The sequence below is a fragment of the Perca fluviatilis genome, chromosome 5, assembly GCF_010015445.1.
Source record: "Perca fluviatilis chromosome 5, GENO_Pfluv_1.0, whole genome shotgun sequence".
Taxonomy (NCBI): Eukaryota; Metazoa; Chordata; class Actinopteri; order Perciformes; family Percidae; genus Perca; species Perca fluviatilis.
The window spans coordinates 10,748,930-10,770,507 of NC_053116.1; the positions used below are offsets into that span (position 1 = coordinate 10,748,930).

At 40.9% G+C, this 21,578-nt stretch overlaps 1 protein-coding gene across 1 annotated transcript in view; it reads left to right on the forward strand.

Annotated features, from left to right (window-relative positions):
• Nucleotides 1-9,467: 9,467 nt before the first annotated feature.
• Nucleotides 9,468-21,578, forward strand: part of LOC120558407 (complement component receptor 1-like protein) — a 53,156-nt gene continuing 41,045 nt past the window's right edge. The window contains exons 1-7 of the mRNA XM_039799395.1: nucleotides 9,468-9,559; nucleotides 17,138-17,234; nucleotides 17,689-17,877; nucleotides 19,238-19,337; nucleotides 19,585-19,661; nucleotides 19,751-19,927; nucleotides 20,070-20,249. Of these exons, the coding sequence (XP_039655329.1) occupies nucleotides 17,177-17,234; nucleotides 17,689-17,877; nucleotides 19,238-19,337; nucleotides 19,585-19,661; nucleotides 19,751-19,927; nucleotides 20,070-20,249 (781 nt within the window). The 5' untranslated portion in view covers nucleotides 9,468-9,559; nucleotides 17,138-17,176. The remainder of the gene's footprint in view (nucleotides 9,560-17,137; nucleotides 17,235-17,688; nucleotides 17,878-19,237; nucleotides 19,338-19,584; nucleotides 19,662-19,750; nucleotides 19,928-20,069; nucleotides 20,250-21,578) is intronic.

Consider the following 21,578-nt stretch of genomic DNA (forward strand, 5'->3'; position numbering starts at 1 on the left):
TGTGACTATACAAATCACAACATGTAAATAGGAACATTTTGGCGTTATTTTGTCACTTATTCGGAGCAGTAGGTTAGTTGGAGCCGGTTACCTACAGGATCTGTGCTAACCAGGCTAGCTGTGGGAGCGTCAGAGTTACAACACGCACGGAGATGAGAAGGGTATGTATGGACTTATCTAACTCTGGGAGACACGGTGAATAAGCTAAAGTCCCAATAAGTCAGCGTGTTCTTTTAACTGATGTTTGGAATGCCTTCCATTTCTTTTTACAACATCACAGCAGAGTTTCCATGCCGCAATTATGAAGGAACGAGATTTCTTGTATATCAGAGGCTTAAAGGGGCTGTACTTGAAATACCGAAACAACAGTGGGATAGGGTTGCCTCCACAAGGCTCTCACAGAATGTTCCCCAATGTCTACGTTTTTGTTATAAACAGTCAATTGAAACAAAGTCGGATAACAACACTCTACAGAGTGGGACTTCATTCTCTGCTAAGGACGCCATTACTCCCGCTATATCTTCACATAGCAATTATTTGTTTGCTGCTATATTAATGGTCTGAATGTCGAGTACGGCCCCTTTAAACCCCATGTTGATTTTAAACTTTTGCACTATAGCTTAGAGCACAGCTCAGCTTTCCCATTGGAGCTCAGTTACACTGATGGCTTGAAACAAGCAAAATCAGTAAGGAATGTTTGCATGCTTGACCCTAAATACAGCTGTAAGAATTTAATAGTTTTTGTATAAACTTTAGAAACTTTAAAAACGATCAAAGTATCACTTTCAGTTTGATGCTTAAGAACACAGTGAATTTGCCTCTATTTACTTCTATAAGAAATGTCACCATTTGTGTAACTGGAATGGATATAATAATACATTGTGTAAATGAGAGGCTCCTAGCCGATAAACCAGTCCTCCAGTCTTGTAAATAACAATGGGATCTGTGAAACAGTCCCAAGCATAGTGCCTAAATAAAAGGCATGTTCCATATGCCTTATTTAAAAAAGCCAAGTATTTTAGCTTGTTGTTTGTCAGTTTGTTAATAGAGGCTTAATGGTAGCCCTACCTTAACTGTGTATGCTTAATAATTGGTCATGTTTAATGGTATTTTGTGTGTTGCGTAGCTTCACCAAATTAAGTTAAAACAGTTTTCTCTGACAAGGAAAAAATTAAATTAATAATTAAAAGAAATAATTGATCAGGTATTGGTTTTGTAGACATCTCTCTTCTAGAGTGTCAGATTAATATGTGTATACCCCCACACTACTCTGAAGAAGATCCATACTTTAAGAGTATTAGGACACAGGTATTGTCTGTGGTTAAATAAAGATGTATAGACTGATTTCTGATTGACAATGTTGCACTTGCCTGGCTTTTTGTCTGTATTTGTTAAACTAAATTGTGTGTCAACATCTCAGTGAGTTTTATATTATGTTGAGGCAAGCTTTTATTTTGACATCACTCTTTGTAATTAATTATTGAAATAAAACAACTGTATAAATGGACTGCATTTATTACAATTGTTGCCTGTAATTCAGCCATTCACTCACACACTGTAGGCCAGGTGTGGCCAACCATCTGGAGTCATTTAGAACATGCTCTGACACGTGGACAGCCAGGGATCGAACCGCTGAGAATAGTATGTTATTACATATTAAAAAGGTCAGAGTGCAATATGTCGCAAAAGAATCCTAGTGAAGAAAGTCACAAAAATGACATAGTACAGTATGTCAAAGAAAGTCATAAAAAGTCATAGTATAGTATGTCGGAAAAAATCATTATAGTATGTTGAAGAAAGTCATAAAGTAATTGTATAGCATATCGCAAAAGTCATAATATAGTATATCGAAATAAGTCATAGCGTAGTATGTCGAAAAAAGTCACAAAAATATAGTATAGTATCGAAAGAAATCACAAAGAGACATAGTATGTCGAAAGAAGTCATAGTATAGTATGATAAAGAAAGTAACAAAAAAGTCAGATTCAAAATCCTTTATTAATGCCACATAAGGGGAAATTCACATTGTTGCAGCATCAAGGAACAGGGGAAAAAGTACAAAGAGAAATTATAGATAAACAAACAATAAATAGGTATAGAGAATAAATAGTAACAATTGCGTTTACAGTGTTGAACAGACACATTATTTCACGGTTTAGTATGTGTGATTTGTTCATGTGGTCTACTGGGAGCAGTGCTGATTGATCAGTCTGACAGCAGCAGGAAGGAAAGACCTGCACTATCTTTCCTTGACGCAGCACCGATGCAGCAGCCCGTCACTGAAGGAGCTGCTCAGTGCCTTCAGAGGGTCCTGCATTGGGTGGGATAGGTTGTCCATCATGGAGGATATTTTAGCCATTGTCTTCCTGTCTCACGCCATCTCCAAGATGGAAAAAGTCATAGTATGTCGAAGAAAGTCATAAAAAGACATAGTATAGTATGTTGAATAAAGTCATAAAAGACATAGTTTAGTATGTCGAAGAAAGTCAAAAACACGTCAGAGTATAGACAGACAGTACAGTATGATCGAAAAGTCATAGTATGTCGAAAAAAAGTCTTATCATAGTATGTTGAAGAAAGTCACAAAAAACGACTTAGTATAGCATGTTGGAGATAGTCAAAAACATGTCATAGAATATAGACAGTACAGTATGTCGAAAAAAAACGTATTACTATAGCATATATAGTCAAAAAAGGTCAAAGTATAGATGAGGCACTCAAAAAAGTTTGGACATTTTGAAAAGCCAGAGAATGGCCTTTTCACTGATGTATTGTTCACACTGGAAGCCATCGAAAAGAAGGTGCGTGAAAAGCCAACTGTGCGTGCCAAAGCATGGGGCTTTAAAGAGGGCCTTCTCAAATATGAAACCGTGTTATCTGCACAGATACTCCTCCGAATATTTGACCAAACTAGCCTACTCCATTCTCCAAGTACCTCCAGACAGAAGGGATGGACATCCTCTCTGCCCATCGAATGGTACCGATTGACACACAAGAGAGCCTCAAACGCATAGCAAGGGATTTCGCAAGTGTGAAGGCAGCGGCGGACACGTTTGTGAAATGGACAAATGCAAATATTGAAGAAAGGGAGGGAGGAAGGAACAGACATTGAGGTAGAGACCACATTGCCTCAGAAAAAGGCAAAGAAAACAAAAAAGCACGGCTGGAGAGATGGCTCAAGATGAGCCTCTAGGTGATGCCGAGAGAGCGTACGAGGTCAGCGTAACACCACTCGATTCTTGATACAGCTGTTGAGCCCACTCACAGAAGATTTCTGGCACGTGGCACTCTTTTTGCAGATTTGGCCTGGCTGGACCCCAGGGACTTTCAGCAGATCAGGGCCACTTCTCTTCCCAGTCAGGCACTTCAAGACCTAAGTAAATGCCTCATCAAATTTGACAGCACAGCTACAGTGGACAATCTGCGGTCAGAACTACAAAGTTTAGCAGGACAATGGGACAGGCTCAATGCATCACAGTAAGACCAGGGGCCTCATTTATAAAACCTTTTACACAAGGAAAAGTTGCGTGAAGCAGGGTGAAATTTGTCGTCGCAACATTCCTCGCAATAGTCGGGATTAATAAAGAATTTCCATGCTTAAAAATGTTCCCAGTTTTCCGCAAACTTTTGACCACACATTTGATCATGCGTAATGCTCCCAAGGATTTGTAGACTGCGTTTTAGTGAACTCCGATGGTATGCCCGTTTTCCGAACCTAACCCAGTTTTTATTTTCCTGAACCCAACAATTCCTTTTTTTTCTAAACCGACCCAGAGCCGGTCGCGGCGCCCGGCGAGGGGCTGCCAGCAACGGGGGAGAGGCAGGGGCTCCTCCCACACCGTGCAGCCGAGGAAATGCGCTTTTCCTCCGCTGCTCTCCCCTGCCTCTCCGCGGGAAATGCGTTGTTTGTTTGATGTGTGTCTGTGCGTCTTTATGTGGTCGTGTCTGATTGTAGGTGTCTGTGTGTGGGAATGTTGTCTTTCTGCACCTGCTATTCCCACACAGTTACCATACAAGTTACCAAATTGTCACATTTCAAGCACTTTCACCTGTTTTGCACCAATAATGATCCGAAATCTTGTTTCTATTTTTTACCTTTTTAATGACTGAATTTCCTTTCTCACAAAAAACGAAAATGATCATATGATCATAAATGTCATCTCACAGGGGTAAATGGCAAATATGACCCATAAATTATGTATATCATTGGTAATTGAGATAAATCTGTTAAGTATTAAGGCTGTGTAACAACAATATGAACACTACACAAGGGTTACGGCTTCCAAACAGGATTTTGTTTCGACGTTCTACCTCTGGAGCACATCGATCTCACAATCACTGAATCGTGTTTTTTCCCTATTTTTCCGTTTCGTGATTGGTGATCAAGGGCTCCTTTCAAGGCTGGAATATTCACTGATTGATTAACATGGACCTTATTAGGACAAATATGGGACGACCCTGGGAGGAGCGTGAGGCTCGTGCACGACCGCATAAGGTAACGCACGTCTAAATCGTCGAAATCTTTCAGAATAGAATCTACGCACAGTTTTATAAATGAGGCCCCTGAACAGTGGAGGATGTAGGCCTATCCGACAGGACAGGAAGAGGAGACTGACATTGTGCATAAAAGCTGTGCCTCCTGCAAAAATTGCCCACTGTGCTGCTATGAAATACTCAGGCGGTTCAACATCTTGTCAGGTGCTTATCATCTTCTTGGGCTTGCATATAAGTCCCTGCTTACCCTTTCCCTGACTCAGGTGGAGCTGTGAAAGAACGTTCTCAACACTCAAATTCATCAAAAGCAGACTTGGGAGCACTTTGTCAGCAAACAAACTGGAGGCATTTATGATGATGGCCACTGAAAAAGACATTCCCATGGCATTGGATTCAGACGTAGTCATTGATAGGGTCGCTGAGAAGAGTGAATTATTGAGAAAGCTGCTCTTGTAGCTTAATAAGGTAAGATGTTTTTGAAATGATTATGAAAATAGTCATTGCAATGTAGCAGCTGTCTTGTGTTTTCTTTCAGCCTGAGCCTCTCCCTCCCTCTCGGGCAGGATTCACTCGTGACTTATTGAAGGAGTTCAGTGTTTCCCACAGATTAGGAAGCAACTTGTGGGTGGGTGTCGCCCCGAGTCAAGGGGGGGGGGGGTGCATCAAAAACATATAGTGTTTTGACCTCGACAACCCAACTGCATTTTACCGCAAACTTGCAACTAGTTAACTTTCTAAAGCGGGCGCAATCGCTTGTTTGCTAAGAGTCGGGTCGGTGATTGTGAACGTGTGATTGTGTAAAGGTGTTCACGAGATAGATACCAACCTTTCATGAACTTGTGAATTTCACCAGCCGTCTTCGCTCCTTGATGGAAACAGACGCTGAGTGCACGGTGGGATCGATGGTGTTTTAAACCTCCAACGTTATGGCGAGTGGCTAGCGCCACAGATAACCTACCGAAGGAGACAGTCGTGTGACTCTAACATGTGGATTGACTACACTGTCGCCAGTGTACATCGTAGTTGATAAGTACGCCGCCACGCCTAAGCGTCGTTGCCAGACGTCCCCCCCCCCGGCAAAAAAATTGTATTGAGTGAATTCAAGTTAATCAATATACAGTAAGCCTATGTTTAAATGTATTTCAATTCATTCAATACATGTTCCAGGCCCTTTAGCCATTATACATGTTGCTCTAAAAGTACTGACAGTATAAAAATAATACGATAAATTAAATTGTAGTATCTCATCAGCTTATGTGACCTGCACTGTTGGAAGAATGCATTGTAACTCTAACATTGATTGAACATTGGCACCATCTACTGGATCATTTACACTAATTGCCTTACTAACTGTTTATTAAGCTTGATAGATCTGTTTACATGTAACTTTATGTACGTATGTGTATATGTATGCATGTATATGTAACCCACTCCCTCTGTGCGTCTGCCGCCTGGAGGTACGCCTCGGCACTGCTGCGATACTCTGCGTTGTGTTGTGTTAGATGTTAGGGGTTAGATGTTTAAGTGCAGAGAGAAGGAGGCACGGGACGCTGGGTTGAAGATTGAGACCATCAGGATTTATTGTCGCAGAGAAGGCTGGTTTCATCATCCCCTTAACGTAGGACATAGTTTTTTTTCCAGTTAGAAATAAATCCACAAAACAAACAAGCTAAATAAATAACAGTGTAAAATAAATAGTTCTGCGAAGCTAAATTAAATATAGCACTCTAACAAGTAGGTTTGCCACATAAAACTGAATTATTAAATAAACCACCAAGTCATCTCAAATGCAGATTCATCCCTCAGCTAACGTTAGCCCACCGGCTAGCCACAATAGTTTAACCCCAACTCAATTTGTACACTAGTGAATACAAACGAATTTGCAGTACTTGACCCTACAAACGGTAACTCCATACTTAAATAAGCAACATGTGAACAAATGGGCTGAGTGGGTGGTTATCAATGTACATATTTACACTTTTATAGTATACGCCACCGATTAAGCTGCTTACCTTAATGTAGGACATACAGTTTTTAACAAACATGGAGGCCTACACAAATCAAGTGTAATATGGCGTCTCGTAATGTACAGAGTCCATAGCAACCAGTTTGTGTGTTGAATGTTACCCAGAGTGCCTTGCTGAATGGTCTCAATATTATATTATTTTATTTCATGTGAATACCAGTTTACTAGAGGAGTAACTTAGTATTTGAAGTAATGCAGTAATGCAGGAAGTGTGCATTTAGTTTCCATGCTTATTGTGTTTCCACAACAACGTTAGTGAGTTAATCAACTGAAATGGCCCCCACACCATAACAGAGGAGTGATGCGTCAGATGACAATGCAGAGGTTTAATCACATAAGTCAGTGCTGTAAAAAATAATGGTAGTCTGTGTATCTTTGCCAAGTGCAAACCAGTGCATAAGGTATTGTTAAATTGTTTGGGGAGGGGTGTTCCTTTTTTCCAAACTGTTTTAGAGACTCATAGAAAAATTATTACTGGCGAGGAGAGGATCATGTCTATTTTGACAGAAGGTCCCAAAATTCTTCTAGTGGCCCCTGAAATAAATAACAAACAGTCCCTAAGTTCTTTATTTATTAAGTACCTTTGCAGATACCCTCATTTAAAAAAAACAAAAATCAGAGGCACAACGTTCTCACTGTGTGGGCTGGCTCTCTGTTCTTTATCTAGTTGGCAATAACCCTAGCAAAGCTAAGACCAGCCAAATCACTGACTTATTTACTCTGTAATGGGTAAATGTCACTCAAGCACCATCATATTTTTTTCAACGTTAGGAGAATACCCTTAATAGTTGATTTGTTTGTATTTTTTGAATTGACGTTCATTTTGGGTAACAAGTGAACGCAACTATCACTCAGGCTCCCCAGCTATATAAGCTGTTATTTTTATGATTTTGATCATACATCTCATGACTATACCTTCGTTAAGGTCCTAAGGCGTAAGACAGTTGATGATTGTTGTTGATTTTGGTTCAATATGCCAAATTGCTATTTTGCTACGCATAGACAGTTAAAGAAGGATTAATGTTCTTTCGGATCTAGCTAGGAAGCAAAGGACGCCAAGACCCGCCCTACGGGGGTCGTTAGGATAGTCGATTGGTTAGGGGATAGGACCTGAACAAATGGGGTTACGTTACCTTGGACGCCTGGCCAATAGTAGTGATTGAAGGGCGGGTCTCGGCGTGGCCATAGCAGACCGGAAACAAAACAGACACACGCTGCAGCCGGAGCCGCACACTCTTGTTTGGGCTATAGCTTGCGAGCCGTGTAGCTAGCTAGCTAGTAGGCTCGTCACGGCGATTGGCTTCAGAGAGAGTAGTGACTCTACAGTCAGGGAGAGAAACAAAGTGTCTCCCCTGTTCTTTCTGACCACGGTGGGAAACCTGCAGCAGGGAAAGTTAACCCTCTCCTTGATTTTACGTTGGTTATGGAGATGGAGAACCAGGAAATGAGTCGGGGAAACCATAGTTGCTATGACGACCAGCCACGCTCGCCTCAGCAATGGAAAATGGAGGTAACACAGGGCTCCAGACTGCGACCAAATGGTCTGCAGTTTTGTTGAAGTCACGGCGATGCAGATAAAGTGGTTTCAAGTGTGGTTACAGTTTTTCATAACTTCATGCAGACAGCGTTTGCTGCGATATGATATTAATGGCGAGCCGAATTTGAATGAGCACATTGTAATTTCTGCATCTATTATCAAAATATTTATTAGTAATACAGTGGAAATTAGTATGAATGTGAATATTTGGTTATTAGGTTGATTTACGGTGTGTGCCCCTAAATTTTCTGGTTGTGCCCCTAAAATTTTCAGTTTGGGGCCACTGTGCTCCTAGTGAAAAAAGTTAGTCTGGAGCCCCGTAACAGTGTTACATTATGTGACAGATTATTAGTTCCAAGTGAGAATGTTAGAGTGAAATTGAACACTACGTATATGCCAATGTTGTTTTCAATAAAAAAAAACATTTGCACAAAGCAAGCCGATCCACTTTTCCATGTTGATAAGAGCATTAAAATGAAAAAATATAATGGGACAAAAAGAAATCAAGGGACATTTAGAATAGATAAAAATGTGAGATTAATTGTGATTAATCGTGAGTTAACTATGACATTAATGCGATTTAATCGCGATTAAATATTTTAATCGGTTGACAGCACTAAAAAGAACACTAACAAAATGTGAATCTAAGCAATGACAATATACTGTACTCTAGTACTCAATATTAGGGGAAAAGTCACACTGACGACGTACATAGTTCAGACGTCTGTAGATAGTGAAGGCGTGTGTTTCGCACTTTTGTAAGGCGACGTACTTCGTTTAGACGTCTTTAGTAGGTGTAAATTTGATGGGAATTCTAACATACGCCATCGCCACGTCGCCGCCGGAAAATGTTTCTAACATGCACTCGCCGCCTAGTCGCCACTGGTCTCTCGTCTGCAATCCCTATTAAATCAATTCAAAATTCCACACGGTTTGGCGACGACGGGGAGGGTAGCCTATCTCCTTCTCCTGGTTATCCTTTGAATGACACAATCCACTCGCCATACAACGTCGCCTTACAGGCACTAACCCTCACCGTAACTTTAAACATAACCATTGCCGCGGTGCCTGGAAGGTGACGTTGGGGGCTTAAAATAAAACCAACACTGCACACTGGGAGGAGGTGTGTGTGTGTGTGTGTGTGTGTGTGTGTGTGTGTGTGTGTGTGTGTGTGTGTGTGTGTGTGTGTGTGTGTGTGTGTGTGTGTGTGTGTGTGTGTGTGTGTGTGTGTGTGTGTGTGTGTGTGTGTGTGTGTGTGTGTGTGTGTGTGTGTGTGTGTGTGTGTGTGTGTGTGTGTGTGTGTGTGTGTGTGTGACACACAAGTGACAGAGAGACGGAGGAGAGCAGGGAAAGGAAATGCAGAAGAACGTATTTTAAATAGCGTTTTAAAAAAAATTGACAACTAAACGCAATGTGCGGCGGCCGGTGTGGATAGTGAGGCGCACCGCCACACAATAGTCTATGTGTGGGAAACACTGGAGTTCACCTTCGTTTTTTACTCTGTGAGTTTACAGTAATTCAGTGTTACCTTTATCGTTACGTTTATACACTGCTACTTTATCAATCACTGATCAATCTTTTACCATCCCTCTCTCACACACACACACACACACACACACACACACACACACACACACACACACACACACACACACACACACACACACACACACACACACACACACACACACACACACACACAGACAGACAGACAATGTGTACTTTCCTGATTTTTTTAAAGGATTTATCTAAGGAGTTCACCTTCATCTTTTTGATTGGGTAAGTTTACAATTTATTCAACACTACTTTGTCCGCAAAACAGTGGTAACCTGAGCAATAATTTTTCATTTCTATTTTTTCTCTCTCCCTTCTCTTTCTCCCTCAAACACACAGGCACACAACAGATGGATGCTATTGCTTGTTTTAAGATTCATGGGGAGTATACTGTTTTATTGTATTAATAAATGGCGCTTTTTTGAAGTATTTATTGTCAACTCTCACCGATTTGTGCTTACTCATTACATGGCGTTTTAAGGAGTAGGAGTTGGTATACATATTCAGGGGAGCACAAGGACGGGTGGTATTTGTGATTTTATGTGGTGGGCCTGTCTGGGACGATTTTTGGTCCCAGTCCGTCCCTGGCAGTTAAACAATTTAACTTGTAGGCTAGATTTACTCAAGTAGCCTACTGCACACTACTTCAGTTATAAGGTATATATAGCCTACTTTTCTTAAATATATTCATTTCATGCTACTTTGGACTTCTATTCTATAGGTGAAGTGATCCATGTTTTTTCCCATCAATATTCAATTTCCATGGTTAGGGTTAACAAAATGTGGTAAAGTTGGTGCATCACTGATTACCGATATGGCCACACCTGTTTCCGACAAGAAGCTGCTGCCGTCAGGAACAGCCCACATTCACCATTGTGGATTAGCAGCAGCCAGTGACTCTTCGCATTTAGTTGGGTAAGTCAAAACACTGTTCCTATGCTTGAACAAACTAACGGTTACACCGCAGAAACAAACCGAAAACAAAACGGCGTTACCATTTGAACTTGATTAAAACCATAGGCGCCGATTTATGTTTTCCTCCATGGGTGCTCACGGGCGCGCGCCCTTAAAAAAATAAAGAAAAGTAGTCAAAAAATGTTTGCATTTCAGAGAACACACCTATTAACTATAAAGCTGTAAAGTAGGTGGACTTTCAACTCAGGACAGCGCCACTTCTCACAAATAGGCTACAGATAGGATTGGAGATGAAAAGTTTAACTGACGCGTAACTGCGATCAGCTTTGTGGGAAATTAAGACTCGTTCAGTAGCCTGGTGCGCGGTCTCCTCGTGACAGCCTACCTACCATGTAGCAACATTCACTTCTCTAACATTTAACTTAACATAACTACCACGATAACATGACGTGTATTTGTATGTTCAATTTTATTTATAGTATCAAATCATAACAGAGTTATCTCGAGACAGATTTGAGCAACCTGATAATAAGGAATTGCAGTAGTCTAGTCTAGAAGAAACGAATGCATGGACTAGTTTTTCAGCATCGTTTTGAGACAGGATATTCCTAATTTTGGCAATGTTACGAAGATGGAAAAAGGCTTTTCTTGAGGTTTGTTTTAAGTGGGCGTTGAAGGATATATCCTGATCAAAAATAACTCCTAAATTTCTGACAGTAGTGCTGGAGGCCAGGGCAATACCATCCAGAGTAGCTATATCTTTAGATAATGAAGTTCGGAGGTGCCTTGCTCCCATCACAATAACTTCAGTTTTGTTTGAGTTTAACATCAGGAAATTGTGGGTCGTCCAGGATTTTATATCTTTAATACACGCTTGAAGTTTAGCTAACTGCCCACTTTCGTCAGGCTTAATTGACAGATATAATTGGGTGTCGTCTGCGTAACAGTGAAAGTTAATTGAGTGTTTCCTAATAATATTACCTAGAGGAAGCATATATAAGGAAAATAGAATTGGTCCAAGCACTGAGCCTTGAGGAACGCCATGGCTAACTTTAGGGTGGGTTTATCGTTAATGTTAACAAATTGGGATCGCTCAGAGAAAATGTACTTCCCCATCGATAATGTGTAAATTGCCATGAACACAATCATCTAAGATGCACCAGAAACAAGGCTTGGTTAATAACTCAAACTTGCCGAGAACCAAGACACCGCTTGGTTACATTAGACTCGAGCGGGCCGGCCGGTTGCACGGTTACATTCGGTCTCGTTCAGTAGCCTGGTGCGCGATCTAGGTAGCTCATTTCCTGGTTGATTCCACCACTCCAGTGGAGGTGCTAATGAGCTAGATTACTATACACACAGTACCAGAAGAATACCAGCTACACACAACGGCACGAATGAAGTAAAAGAAAAAAACAGGAGTTAGTCTGTTCATTGACGTATGGCACTCGAGTCTCCCGGTTCAGTGACACAAGTCGGGTTAATTAACCAGCTCTTCGGTCACTTCGTCAACACTATCAGTATTTTCGAGCACCCACGGTATCGGTGCCTATGACTAAAACAATATATTATTATTTGTTGATGTTACGTTAGCTAGCTAACTGATAGCTAATAGCTAATGTTAGCTAAACCAAACCTGGGTTAACAGAAACTGTTGCGGTTTCATGGATTTCATAATGTACTGAGAATGAGCTAAATTCAACACTCGGCTGAACACAATTTAACGCATTTCCCCACCCTGAGTATCTACTGGTATTGGGCCTCATTCACCAATATCTTCCTAAGTTTTCTCTTAAAGATGTTCTTAAGTAAGTTCCTAAGAAAAGTTTACGTTGGATTCATGACGTGTGTGGTATCTGAGAACTTTTAAGTTTAAATTCTGTTATAAAGCTCAAATGTGCGGAGTCATCATGAGCACTGTTTTAGGGAAGTAGGTTTAATGATTTACCTCTCAGTGGCGTGATTTTTGAAGAGGATGTTCTGTATGGTGCGCTGTGATTGGTGGCTGAGTGAGTTCAATGACTTTATGTGTAGTGATGGAGCCCCTCAAATGGACTCTGACCTTTACTTTACCAACTCACCTCTGTTTATGTTATCTAAACATATCCCTTATAACCCTGTTCTCGATGCAGCAAGACAGAGTGTGTCCATCGGCTGTGTACTCTCTGGGCTCTGCAGGGCTTGTAATTGGTGCTGAAAACGTGATGTGATACATTTTTATATACAATCACGACAGCGTCAGCAAATTTCTCTTCAGACACATCATCACATCATTGCTACTTAAAGATACCACACGTGTTCTCAAACAGCAGAATTGTTCGCAGGTGTGATCTTAGGATTGATGAATCCCACGTCTTCGTAATTGAAAGCACGTGCCAGTTGTTCTTAATTAGCATAAGAAAACGCCCCGCAAATTCCCATATAAGGACATGACCCTTCCTGTGCACCTCCTGGGAAGCAGGAGACTGCGTTCAAGAGATGGTTGTCGGAGTCACAGATGACTTGTACATTGCAGTGGTGGAGGAAGTACTGAATGTCAGTAGCCTACTTAAGCAAAAGTACAAATAACCAGAGACATTTTTACTTTAGTAAAAGTAGAAGATGTCCACAGATATCTCGATATGAGACTAGATATCGTCTTAGATTTTGGATATCGTAATATGTTAAGTGTTGTCTTTTCCTGGTTTTAAAGGCTGCATTACAGTAAAGTGATGTCATTTTCTGAACTTACCAGACTGTTTTAGCTGTTCTATTATTTGCCTTCACCCACTAAGTCATTAAATCATTTCTGGTGATTATTTATCAAAAATCTCATTGTGTAAATAACATTTAGTTAAAGCACCAATAGTCAACCATACAATATTGTCGCAATATCGACATCAAGGTATTTGGTCAAGAATATCGTGATATTTGATTTTCTCCATATTGCCCAGCCCTATATGAACGCATCTTATGCTGCCTGGCGGAGGAGTAAACGACGCTGTGGAGAGAAGGTCAAGGTCATGGTCAAATTTATTTATAGAGCACATTTACAAGCGGTCATTACTGCCCCAAAGTGCTGTACAGATACTAATAACGGTAACAACATAAAAAACATGCTAATTAGCCATGAAGAAAAAAATAAAAACCCACTGAAAACATAATAAACCAAACACAATAATAATAATAATAATAATAATAATAATAATTAAAACATATGTAAACATGATTACAAACAATATTAACAATGTCACAGCTCAGCTTGTGTTAAAAGCCATTTCAAAAAGATGAGTTTTTAAAAGTGATTTAAATGACTCAATAGAGCTAGCTGCTTTAATATTGAGGGGGAGAGCATTCCAGAGCTTAGGACTTGCAACTGAAAAAGCTCTGTCCCCTCTGGTTTTCAGTCTGGATCTAGGACAGTCCAAAAGAAGCTGGTCATTTGACCTAAGTGCTCTGACTGGGGTATGTAAAATCAACATATCAGCTAAATAAGAAGGTGCCAATCCATTTAAAGATTTAAAACAAATAAAATCTTAAAATGGATTCTGAGAGCGACAGGCAACCAGTGGAGAGACCATAGTACTGGGGTAATGTGGTCATAGCGCTTTTTCCCTGTCAGCAGGCGTGCAGCTGCATTTTGAACTAATTGCAATCGGCGAACAGAAGACTGGTCAAGGCCATAGTATAAAGAGCTGCAGTAGTCCAGGCGATTTGTAATCAGGGCATGTACAACTTTTTCCAGTTGACTTTGGGGTAGGTACAATTTCACCTTCCCAAGAAGTCTAAGCTGAAAGAGAAATAGATGACTAAATAGAACTATGATTTAAAAACAGGAATAATAAAAAACAAACATTTTCATTTTCACTTTTACTGGAGGCTGTATTACCGAGGTTCAGCGGAGCTGCGCCCGGGCTCTGGAGCACCGTAGCCGGCTTGGAAGCCGATGAAAGAACGGCGGTGCCCCATATATATCTACGGCAACCAAACTTCACTGGTGAGACAAACGTGTGACGGTCAGGAAGACATTTTGGCAGGGGGCAAAACTGATCAGAAAATGTAACGAAACGTTGTAGAAATGTAGTGGAGTAGAAAGTATAGATAATTGCTGCAAATGTAACAAAGTAAAAGTCAAAAGTATGCACTATTGATTCTACTTAAGTAAAGTACAGATACGTGAAAAATTTACCTAAGTACAGTAACGAAGAATTTGTACTTTGTTACATTCCACCACTGCATTTTGGCCATATAAATAGCGCGATCAATCACCAAATAACGCAGGATTTAATCAGTTTAATTGCTGATGTAAATTGCAGTGTTAAAGTTTCTTTGCATACTATGATTTTTTTTTCAACAAATGATCAGAAATACATTACAGTACAATACTATCATTGTAAACGACTGTAGAATTAAATAAAACGGAGTAACCAATTATTTGGAGCAACTTGTCATCACTCAAATGTGCGTAAGAGTGCTCTTGAGTGTTCGTAGATTTTGTTCTTAGCTAAGAACAAATCCAAGATAGGGAAACATTAGTGAATGTCAGAATCTTCGTAAAAAGTGCGTAAGAAGGGTTTAAGAACAAATTTTTTCGTAAGAACGGTTGGTGAATGAGGCCCATTGTCGTTATAGATCTATTAATATAGCTACACTACCGGTCAAAAGTTTAGGGTCACTTAGAAATTTCCTTTCCACTCCATTACTGACAGAATACCAGCAGAATACCAGTTCTCGACTGTTCGGCTGATCTTTAATGCAATATCTATATTGCCCATTATCAGCATCCATTCATCCAATGTTCCAAAGGCACATTCTGTTTACTAATCTGATATCATTTTAAAAGGCTAACTGAGAAAACATTGGAGAACCCTTTTGCAATTATGTAAACACATAACGTAATCTGAAAACTGCTGCCCTGGTTAAAAAAAACAATGCAACTGATCTCAGCTGGTATTCTGTCTATAATGGAGTGGAATGGAAATTTCTAAGTGACCAAACTTTTGACCGGTAGCGTATAGATATATGAATGGAAGTTCCGTTAGTTTAACCGTGATGCGTTACCGCCCACAGTCTGTTTTAATGAAGGAAGTTGTAGGCAGCAACATATGCCATGAAGCGTTGTTGTATTTTTTATTGTTCTCATTATTGTTTATTGATGTTTTACGGGCTGACATGTTACTGATATTGGAATATTTGTACTTCTCTTTGTAAAACATATGCCAAATTTACCAGGCGAACCTGTCGCTACAGACAAGATGTGAAATAGCTCGGTAAGATTAGGCACATAAACAGTTCCACGCTAGTTAGTTAATATTGATATAGTTTGAATGGGGTTTGGCGTGTTGTTTTCTTAGGCAGCTAAGGACAAGACTAAGCATATTTTACTAACAAAGATCGAATTTGAACCAGTATATATACATTATTTGAGACTGAATATTTGTTGCTCTGCTTGAATGGAATCATCGCGAGTATGAACCGTATCAACTAGGCGTGTCACGATTCTCCAAATTCTCGATTCGATTACATTTTCGATTCTAAGGTCATGGTTCGATTTGATTCTCGATTTTTACATTCTTTTTTTTTTTTAACACAGGTTGCAATGCCATTTTTAGACTAGACTTTTATGCAATATAATATCTGACCTTTATTCGCAATGTACCATACTACATTGTCAAATTTTAAACATTTATTAAGAACATAATGTAACAATAAAATATCTTCATCGTCAATTGGAAACTTGACAATTTGTCAATAAAGTAAAAAGAAAATAAACCGACAATGCTCAGGGCAGACACTTCACAGCGTCGTTTGGTGTTTTAAGCCCCCAATGTCGTCTTCCAGGCAGCGCTGCCTGGAAGGCACTAGGATTAGGCAATGGTTATGGCCCTGACACACCAACCCGACGGCTGGCCGTCGGCAGAAAAGGAAGTCGGACTGATCAGTCCGTTCCCCAAGGTCCATAAAGTGCCTTGGAACACACCGAAGCCACGGCGTCTTGACGGCGGATTTCCACCAACAGCTGCATTCCGACTCCGTCCCAGCTCCAGCACTCTGCAGCCGTCTGGAGCAGATACGCAGTGCTTCTATTTCTGCCGGATACCGGAGAGCTCCGCAGCCGTTCCGCAGTTGGTGGAAATAATGGGCGAGCATACGTTCTGCACTTGCGCGAGACGTAATACAAAAAATTAAAACCGGAAATGACAAAGCGTCACGTGGGTCTGGCTTCTCCAGCCGATAGTAATGGCAGCTTGTTCAAAAGATGATCTCGTATTTTACGAAAATAGTTCACTGAAATGTGTTTCTGAAAATATTTTAAGCGAGGAATAGGCCATGCAGTTGCTGAATCTGTCTTCATTTCAGATCGACTAAGGTCAGTTTAAAAGATTTGTCAGATTTTGAGAGGCGTTCATCACTCATCCTGCTTAAGCTATAAGCATAAGGAAACTCTGCTAGCTGTTAGGCTAATGTGCAATGGTAAACAATGGTGGTACACCACATAGCAGAGCTTGCAAACTGTGGCTTTTTTAACTCCCTTTCGGTTGATTTCGATTTAAAATCAAAATCATGACATCCTTAATATTAACTAAGTTAACACTGACTGTTTTGCTTAACTTTGCGTTTCTCTTTGCCAGAAAGCTCCCAGACTTCAGTCAGACTTGGCAGACTCCGTCATGTTTGTCACTTACTTCCTACTGCTGAGCAGTCTTGGTCTTGTCATTACAACTCAAGGTGAGTGGCAGTAGAGCTGTAATCAGGCCTTAAAAGTACGGCCCGAAAAGGCCCGAGCCCGACAGACTTCGGCCCGAGCCCGACAAGTACATTTTGATTGACAGCTTTTTAAAAGCCCGAACCCGTTTACAGCCCGACTGTACAAAAGGCCGTCTATCAGCAGTCATTAGAGTGTCGGAGAAGAACAAAGAAATTAATGAAGTCCTCCAGAGACCAGCCTCCGACCAATTTCACGCTAATCGAAACGCATCAGCTGACCGCTCATTTACCATGGCAACCCGAAGCGCAAGCCCGAGCCCGTCGGGTCCCGTCGGGTTCGGGCAAAGATCTTCAGGTCTAAGTGGCAGAGTGGATAAGCTTGTAACATAGGCTATGTGTGATTATACACAAGCTGTTTACTTACTTGTCCTCACTTCTAATGTTCTTCTTTCTCTTTCTGTATTTTTCATCGTAGCTCAAGACTGCTCCAAACCTGCAGGAGGAGACAACATGGGTTTGAAGGGCGATGACATTCTTTTACAAACATTCCCAGAGGGGAAGCAAGTGACTTTTGCCTGCAATGTTGGCTATGTGACTGCAGGAGGGTCTCCATCCAGTACTTGTACTGCTGGCACCTGGACTCCTCTGACGCTGAAATGCGAGAGTGAATAATGACACTTTATTTTTACATTCAAATTTGTAAAAGCAGCAATAATGTGGCAATATTCTCTGGTCTTTGACCAACCGGGAAATGACGTCTTACCAACATATAAATGCTGGATGAATAGATGAGTGACTGATAATATCTAGTAACCATTCTGTTGAATCAGCTCTACTCTACTCGACTCGGCTGCGGTGCCCCGTCCTCCCTTTTCCATTGCAGGTTAAGTACCGCCAAAGCCGGTCTACGGAAAGCCGTTCCACTCCCTATTCAGCCCCATTGTACCGAATTTGGTTGCAGTTCCACCAGAGTTCCACTGGGGGTGATCGCGGTCCAGTGCAAAATGAATGGGACTCTATGGAGCTAGACGGCTAAATGTGTCTCTTTCACCCGATTGTCTTTGAGAAACCTGAGATTGGATTGTAGTTTTTGCAAGTTCAACATGGGTTATAGGTCGAAAGTTGAATGAACGAGTACTTATGTCCTTTTGAGTTCTTACAGGGGGAGTCGTTGTTGCCCATAACACGCTAGCATTCTGCTAATGAATGCTGATTGGTCAGTGAAGGTCTGATTACGATCGGAGATCCCGCTTGACGGCATCCGAAGCAGAGCCTGAATATCAGAGTAAATATTTCGGCGTGGTCTTTAAAACATCAGCAAACCTCTTTCTAGCACGTGTATTAACAGGGAGAGCCGAACCTGTCAGCTGTGTTGTCGATGCCTCGAGAGAAAAAAGGAAGGGACTCCGAGCTTGCCGTAAAGCAGTATCTCTGGCCGTATATGTGTATGACGTCATTAACATTTTAAAAGGCTTTTTAGAACAAAAAAGCGACTTTAAAAAAATCTAACACCCAGCAGTGTGTATTTTCTTAGCCTCCCCTTTCGAATGCAACATTCAAATTACTAGACAAAAAATGATATCCTGAGAAAAAGTGGATTTTGAGGGGTATAGCTCCATAGAGTCCCATTCATTCTGCACTGGCCTGTGAGCGCCCCCTATATGGAACTCTGGTGGAACTGCAACCAGTTCAGAAGCCGGAAGTAACGAGGGAGTGGAACTTCTTCCTATATTAGAAGTTCTTTGGTACCGCCTGAGGCGAGTGTGGCTGGTTGTTGTCATAGCGACGCCGCAGGAAACTGCCGTGACCTAACGCGACACACACACAGAATGTCGGAATGCCAACAGGTACTAAAAAAGTACCTGTTGGCAGGTCCCAGGGACTTTTTTTTCATAATGGAAAACCAAAAAAGGCGAGTAGAGTCGAGGCGAGTCGAGCAGGTACCATGTAATGGAAAATCGCCATTAGACCGGATGCCACATATGCGTGTGATTAAATCCTTATGAGGGTTATCTTTTTTTCAGGGAGGGACTGTGGCTTTGCTGGAGAAGTGGACAACGGAAATGTCGATTACCCTGAAGGGACACACTTTGGTGATAGACTAGTGGTCACTTGCAACACCGGGTTAGTAATAAACAGATAACTAGGACGGTTCATGTTAAGAGAATATGTTTTTAAAATGTAATTGTAAGAAATGTATTTACCTCTAAAATGTCAGCAACCATCATGTTTCCAAATCAAAAAAATTATTCTAATCAAAGTGGGTGTTCAGTGGGGCTTACCAGTCAGTGTTATCATGTGAATTAAAGGGTTACACAGATTCTTCTTGACATGTGTTGTCTGAAGTTAAGTTTTTTAATTCCCTAATTAGCTTCTATATGGTCCCCAACAAAGGTCAAATCCTTTGTGGAGCCCAAGGGTGGATGGACAGCTTGCCTGTATGTGAAGGTTGGTCATCTCTGTGTGTTAGTACAAGACACATGACTAAATAAAAACTGTGTATTTCCATTCTAATAGATGTCACTTTCATTTTGCAGTGGTGACTTGTGGTCCGCCACCTGTGGTAGTGAATGGTGTTTTCAGTCCAGTCAAAGAATCCTATGACTATAGAGAAGTTGTACAGTACAAATGTCAAAATGATTATACACTTAATGGATCAATTTCAATATCATGTTCAGAACATGGAACATTTGGTCCTGCTCCAACATGTGTCCGTAAGTGTTTTATAATTTTTTTAATTTTTCTCAACATTTTCCCAGTGTAAACTCAGCTTTGACTAACACTCTCCCGTACTTTGAAAAACGTTATTTAGGACAATTGTATTAATTTCTATTTTAAAATGTTCTCTTCCTGCAGTGGTTCGATGTGAGGATCCTAATATAGCCAATGGTGAACAGGTTGATGGTTCTCGACCCCCTCATGGATACAATTCTACGGTGACATACGAGTGCAAATCTGGGTATGTTATGGAAGGAGGATGCAGCCTGACATGTGGAATAGATAGTCAGTGGTCACCTGGACTTCCAACATGTCAAAGTAAGTCATTAATTGAAATTACTACTTGGTGTAAGTCTGTAAAGAAAAGTCAACACACAAGCCATCACATTTTTACATGTGATTAATCTCATAACATTGCATATACTTCTGTGTGTGAAATATCTTTCATAGTTGGATGTGCATTTCAAATTTCTTTTCTGGTCAAAAAACACATTTAACTTTTCCTAATTGGCCAAGGCTTTGCTCTGGATTTCCCCTGATGCAGGACGTCTGCGGACCGGCTCCGCTGCGTGCCGGCTGTGTGCTCCGCCGTCCGTCAATACCCACCAGGTCCGGATTTGTTGCGGCACGGCTGCGGCCATGACTGACAGCTCAAGTCACGAGGACCCACAAGTTCTTGCAAATTCACGTAGAATAGAACCACAAAACCAACAACAGATAGTTTCCATCCAGAAGAGGAGAGGGGAAACAGCTCTGTGCTGTGTTTTCAAGGTGTAGTGCAGGGAAATATGATCCGCCGTGAGCACGGTGTATTTTATTTAGAAAATTAACCGGATGTTTTATTTTGCTTCTGTGCTCGACTTCCTGTCCCGCACTATCTGCCATGTGCTGAATTGCTGCGGAGCTCTCCGGCGTCTGGCAAAAATAGAAGCTCTGCGTATCTGCTCCAGAGGGCTGTGGATCGCCGGAGCTGTGCCGGAGTCGGAACGCAGCCGTTCTGCAGTCAGTGGAAATACACACATTGACTTGAATGGAAACCTAATGACTCCGCCGCCGTTCTGGAGACGTTACGCAGCCAGTGGAAATTGGGGTCTAGAGAGTAGCTCTGTTTCCATCCACACGTTTTTATCCTAATTAAGTGATATCGAATGAAAAATTCCTTATGGAAACAGTAAAATTCAATTGAATTTCATGAATATTGACTAAAAGGAAATACGTTCGGTCTCATCGGATTTTATCTTGATCTATATACGGCTTATGTGATAAACCAGGCATGAAAACGGGTCAGGGGTGAAAAAGGTGAGAAGGATATAACCCCTCTAGGGCATGCTCCCCCGGAAGAAAATGTTAAATATTCCATATTTAAAGCATCAATCTGATTTTGAGATGCATTTTTTGCCAACCAACAGTGTAATATTTCAATATGCACTCATTAAAGTTAATTTGACTGGCAAAACAGTTAAAAGTCCTTCTGACATTACACAATAATAAGTCATAATTTTTAAAAACTAAAAAAGAAAAAAAAAGATAAATTTTTACTTCTTTCAACCATATGTTAAATTAAGAGTCAATGTGGATTTACATATTGCCCTAATATCATAATCCTACAATGAGTCATTGTGAAAACTAAACTTTACTACTTTGGCC